The 6,000-nt window shown below is 48.4% G+C and overlaps 1 protein-coding gene across 1 annotated transcript in view; it reads right to left on the minus strand.

The window, feature by feature from the left end:
* Window positions 1–6,000, minus strand: part of ntn4 (netrin 4) — a 31,664-nt gene that overhangs the window by 9,545 nt on the left and 16,119 nt on the right. Inside the window, exons 4-5 of the mRNA XM_083757600.1 lie at window positions 5,054–5,180; window positions 3,177–3,362 (exon numbers count right to left, since the gene is read on the minus strand). Of these exons, the coding sequence (XP_083613726.1) occupies window positions 3,177–3,362; window positions 5,054–5,180 (313 nt within the window). The remainder of the gene's footprint in view (window positions 1–3,176; window positions 3,363–5,053; window positions 5,181–6,000) is intronic.

Here is a 6,000-nt window from a genome sequence, read left to right on the forward strand (position 1 = left end):
CATGTGTGTGTGTGCGTGTGTGTGCCTGCTCGCGTTCATAAATAAAGTTGTTGGCTCCCTGAGCCCTACAATGAAAACTTTATGAGTCTGTGCAGAGAACGTGATAGAGTGCCTGTCTGAGCAACCACAGAAAATACCCTGTGAGGAGACAAAACAAATCTGTCACACTCACGCACACACACAAAACTTAACTTGTTTTGCGCGCGTGTGTGTGTGTGTCTGTGTACTTGCGTGGCACTTGACAGTGTGTTTTCATTATAGGGCCCCTCCACGCCTGGTATGAAAAAAATGTGCCTCACAACGGAGGGAAATTCCTCCATTGTCAGCAACCGGCTACAGTTGGGATTTCACAACTTCTCCCTCCATCTGTGGGCTTTCTGTTCTCAAAGCACGTCCCTTCCCCCCCCCCCCCCCCTATCAATCAGCTGTCAGCAAACATCATTAGCCTAACCAGCGGTGAGCCAAAGGCCTCCGCATTACCCTGCACACACACACACACACACACACACACACACACACGAGTGGGCTGGGAGTGCCCACAGGCATGCTTTTCTTCTCCCAGGTGACAGGCCAACGTGCGACAGGTACTACAGCTTACGAGCGCCAACGTTTCATTGACAGCAGCTGTAGCCGCCAGCCGCTTCAGACCAAATATTTGTATGTCTATTAAAAATGTGACGGCTGCTTTGACCTCGTGGACATAGGAAAAAGTATGTGACAGTCCCGATTCGTGTGACAAACGAATGACAAAACGAATGACAAACGCGCACGCTCACGCACGCACGCCGCACGTGTGCACACGCACAAACACGTCCGGTACAGTTCCACGATCTTGTTTTCATTTACTATGAAAAAATGCATTTCCCGTGTGTCACGTCACGCCTCCATATATGGCCATCTCCGTGAAGATTCACGACACTGACCTCATCTAACCCTGGATAACCATACGTGGAGAAGACTGGATCATCACCGAGATCTGTATATAAATGGAGCTGGCCAGCAACTGTACATCTGACCTCAAACCCTTATAGATCTCCATATATGGAGCCGACCTGTTCGGACATTCCATATGTTGATCCTTTTCCCCACCAGTCCTTCCTGTTCTGACATTCCATATGTTGATCTGACCTCATCAAACCCCATGTACACTCAAATAGGGTCCATTGACTTCCATTGTAGCGGGGAAACAGCTCTCAAAGTCACTCTTTTAGCACATAAACAAACGCAAAAGAAAGCTGATTCTGACAGTTTATGACATCAGGAAAACTCATGCGGTTTTATTTTTAATAAAAAATAACTATACTTGTACTACTTGTGTTTATACTCATATAACAGAGTATTTCTAGATTGCAGTATTGATACTTTTACTTAAGTATAAGTAAGTAAAAAAAAAACATGTATACGAGTCCAGCAGCGTCCGCTGGGCTAGTGCCAGCATACCTACGAGGCTGAGCTCACTCACTGGGTCAAATAATCTGACAGATAATCTGCAGGAGAATGTAGCCACTGTTCTGTGTTTATGGATGGCTATCTTAGTGTTTACTTAAGGAGACTTGTCTCGTCGACAGGACAGCGACACGCCACGCCACACACACTCCCACCCACCACACCAACATGTACCCACACACACACACACACATACATACACTTTACAACCAGCCGTGATTACCCCATAGCATGCTCTAAGCCCTGAGTCGCTCACTCAGATTGCAGCGAAAACAAAAGTGAAGACGCGGACAAGTGGGCAGACAGTGTGTGCGTGTCTGTGTGTTGTGTGTGTGTTGTGTGTGGGGTGACTTTTGAGTCAAGTCATAGGTATGCCACTGTCTGATGATTAACTATGGTGTAAGCGTTGGATGGAGCGTAGGCGGTCTGGGTGTCTCTCTGACACGCACACACACACACACACACACACACACACACACACACACACACACACACACACACACACACACACACACACACACACACACACACACACACACACACACACACACAAGAGAGAGCCAGGTGCCCATCGGGAATGGGCACGTCCTGGCTTGTGGTCACCGTCATCAGCATTCCGTGCAGGAATGAATGAGTGCACGGTGCCAGTACGGATGTGATCCACATCACAGGCACCATATACTGACTGACGGGAGTCTGTTCACTTATGACTAACGATGCTTTTATTTCATTGCTGTATATATTTACAGTATAGATTTGCACTCTCATGTACACATACGATCGATGTGATGTGCAAGGTGTTATAATCTGTGATCTTTTTAGCTCCAGACCCCAAAACAGAAAGCAGACATTTGCCCGGGGACCTTAAACTATGCTGAAAACAGCAGATCTACAAGATCTACATGCTCGCAACGTTGCGCTGCGCACACCACATTGCGACCTTGCAAATCTGCCTCCCCCCGCCCACTACATATTCTTGCACATTTTGTTTACTAATTCAGGGAGGGGGGCGACTGTGGCTCAGGAGGTAGAGCAGGTCGTCCAATGATCCATGGGTCGGCGGTTCGAATCCCGGCTCCTCCTGTCTACATGTCGAAGTGTCCTTGGGGCAAGACACTGAACCCCAAATTGCTCCCGATGTGCTGGTTGGTACCTCGCATGGTTTCTGCCGCAATCAGTGTATGAATGGGTGAATGTTTTTTTTTATATATCTTTTTATCCCACGATTTTGTAACCCATTTTTCACCCCTGTGTGCAATCATCTAATGTGATCCTGGGCTCTACACACCCTCCACCAACCTAGTCCCCATATATGGGGAACAAGGGGAGAGCAACGGACTTGAACTCATGCTTCCTTCATGCCTGAGTGTCCAAGTTGCTCCTTTACACCTGACAGGGGGGAGTTTCCCTGGTTGGACGTAGCGCGTGGAAGGAACACGTTATTCCAACCAGTTCTTTTCCCCTCCATCAGGCGCCCCGGCTGGCCAGGGGGAGGCAGTGAATGGGTGAATGTAATGCACAATCTATGTAAAGCGCCTTGGATAAAGGCTCTATAAAAATGCACCGTTTACCATTTAGGGAGATCTTTAGAAAATCTAATAATAATAATAATTATTATTATTATTATTAAAAAACATGCATGGACATTCACTCGCGACCTACGAAAATGGATCTCTGCAACCCACAAATGGGTGTTTTTGTGTGTGCGTGTGTGTGCGTGCCATCCTCACGTGTGCAGGAGTCCGGGGCGCTGTGTGCGCGGCGGGGGTCTCGGTAGAAGCCCGCCCTGCAGCCGTCGCAGTGGCGTCCCGCCGTGCCGTGCAGACAGTCGCACACGCCGCCGCTCCGCTGGCCCGACTCCCGCCACGCCGCCCAGTCAAAGTGGCAGCTCTGGGCGTGGCCGTTGCACTTGCACTCTGCGTGACGTGGAGAGATGAAGGAGAGAGACGGGACACCGTTTATTTTCATTACTTTTTTTAGGCATTTAGCAGAGACGCTCTTAATCCAGAGCGATTTACCATAAGGTAAACACAAGGTAATACATCAAATGCATATACTGTAAATAGTCATCAAGGATCATATAAGCAAGCTAAAAACCTGACATCCGTGTAACAGTAGAATATCTGTACAATTAACCCATTTTAGACCCGAGGACGATTCTACAAATGCCTTCTAAACTCTGACAGTTTTCAGAAATACCCGTGTTTCTATGTCAGTGGTTCTCAAACATTTTCATGTCAAGGACTGAGTCAAGGACTCCTAGAATTATATGTAAACTATGAGTTATACACTATAGAGTGCAATGTCTACTATGTGCTGCGGGCCAAGATGGCACAAAAGGCTCAGTTGCAAGTGTTGATTTAGTTTGAAAACTATAGTTGCAGGGAGTTGCATTGGTGTGGACTGGCCTTTAGTATAGAATGAGAATAGAAGTGTGCATAGAATATTTTATCTCGGCTCTGCTACATTTTCTCCCCGCTCGGCACAATTAACCCATTTTGGTGTTAGCACTATGTTATGCTTTAGCTATTGAAAAAATAGCAGATCTACAAGCTCATAGCGTGCCACCGAGTGTCGCGCTACGAGCTTGTAGGTCTGCTATTTAAAAAAAATCGAAGAACGACTGACATTTTTAGAATCTGATCTCAGGTCAGAATGGGTTAATCAGACCAGTGTGTGTCCAGTGGAAACCTCGTATGAATCTGATCTCAGGTCAGAATGGGTTAAACAACCATCATTGAACATAAAGAGCAGGGAGATAGATGTACAATAACACCCCCCTCCCCACCCCCATGGGGAACAAACTAATGGTGGTGCTGGGGAGGCATAGCAACAGTCCAGGGGCAGGAGGATGACAGCAGGAAGAAGTTGAGAACAGAGACTGAGGTGAGTTTGAATCATGTATGAATCATGTGTAGTACCAATACGCTTACGCATTAAATTACTTTAAACAACAATAAATTCACTTTGTCACTCACTTTGCCACTCGATCTGCAATTCACTTGCGCACTGCATGCGCATATACCCTCTATTGAATTACTGTGAAATTAATGGACTGTTCATTTGGCTGGGGACGAAATGGAACCCCCCAGAGCAGTTGGGGAATTATTGTTTTTTTTCTTAAATCTTTGTCTGCCTTTATTTGGATAGTGTACGGTGACAGGAAATGGGGAGAGAGACAGGGGGGGGGTGACACGGGTCAAAGGTCGTCGGGATCGGTGGTCGAACCCGTGACACACCCGTCAGGCTTTGCTGGCTATAGGTGCCCTCTGCCAAACCTGGGGAGAGCAACGGACTGACCTTGTGTTTTTCAATGCACGAGGAGTCCAAGCTGCTCATTTTCACCTGACAGGGGGGGGGGGGGGGGGAGTTGGACGTAGCGTGTGGAGGAAGGAACACGTTATTCCAACCTGTTCCTTTCCCCTCCATCAGGCACGAACCCAGGACCTTCTAGCTGCGAGGCAATAGTGCTTCCGACTGCGCCACCCCCTGTGGTTGGGGAATTATTGATGACTCACAGAGGATGAGCTGTGCGTGCGTGCATGTGTGCGTGCGTGCGTGCAGGAGACGGAGAGAGAAAGAGAGACAGAGAGCGGTGGTGACTCACTGCGGCACTCATGTGGAGCCCCCGTTAGTCCATCCGCTGCCTGCCAAGGTCGGTCGTTGTAGAGCGGAGAGCAGCTCTCGCAGTGAGCACCTGCCGTGTTGTGTCTACACACACACTTCCCATGGACCTGACCGCGGGAGTCAAAGGGAAGAGAAAAACCCATTAGCAACAGACGCTGCCTAATCCAAGAGTCATCACAGCATGAGAGAGAGAGAGAGAGAGAGAGAGAGAGAGAGAGAGAGAGAGAGACAAAGGGGGTCAGTGAGTGTGAGAGAGAGGTCATTTTCCCACATCATGGGATGGATGGGAGAACCGCTACTTTCACTTTTTAAACAGCAGATAAACCAGGATCTGCTATTTTCGCTGTTTTGGAAAATACGGAGCCTTCTCTCCCTCTCCCTGTAATAGAGTCTATATGAAATCCATCTTCCGTTCAGAGCATTTTTGAGTGGTGCAACCACTCCCAAGGAACAGCTTTGTCCCAACCTATGTCCTAACCCATGTGACTGTGTCCCGATGTTTAGAGTACCAATAGGGGGTGCACCTCTCGCTTCAGACTGGTCTGATTTTTCTTAATATATCCAATCCCTCCCCCCCCCCCCCCCCCCCCCCACTCTCTCTCTCTCTCTCTCTCCTCACTCTCTCTCTCTTCCTGGAATTACTGAATGGAGATTGATTGTTTGGCTTCATCACTGTAAACGAGAACTGGCCTCGAATGTGAAAAAGGGTGGCGTGTGAATGCGTGCGCCTGCTGCCATTGCTCGGCGTGTGTTTGTGTTTGTGCGTGCGTGCATGTGAGAAAAATAAAGTGGAAGTATGCGGTGCTGAGGGCACAATAACAATCTCCTTGTCATTCCTGCGAGTTGGAATGCCATGCATGCTGGATAATGATGTGCTTTGGGGGGGGGGGAGGGAGGGGTGGTGGTGGTGGGGGGGGAAGGGAGGGT

The sequence above is a fragment of the Protomyctophum parallelum genome (assembly GCF_964188405.1).
Source record: "Protomyctophum parallelum genome assembly, chromosome: 22".
NCBI classification, from domain to species: domain Eukaryota; kingdom Metazoa; phylum Chordata; class Actinopteri; order Myctophiformes; family Myctophidae; genus Protomyctophum; species Protomyctophum parallelum.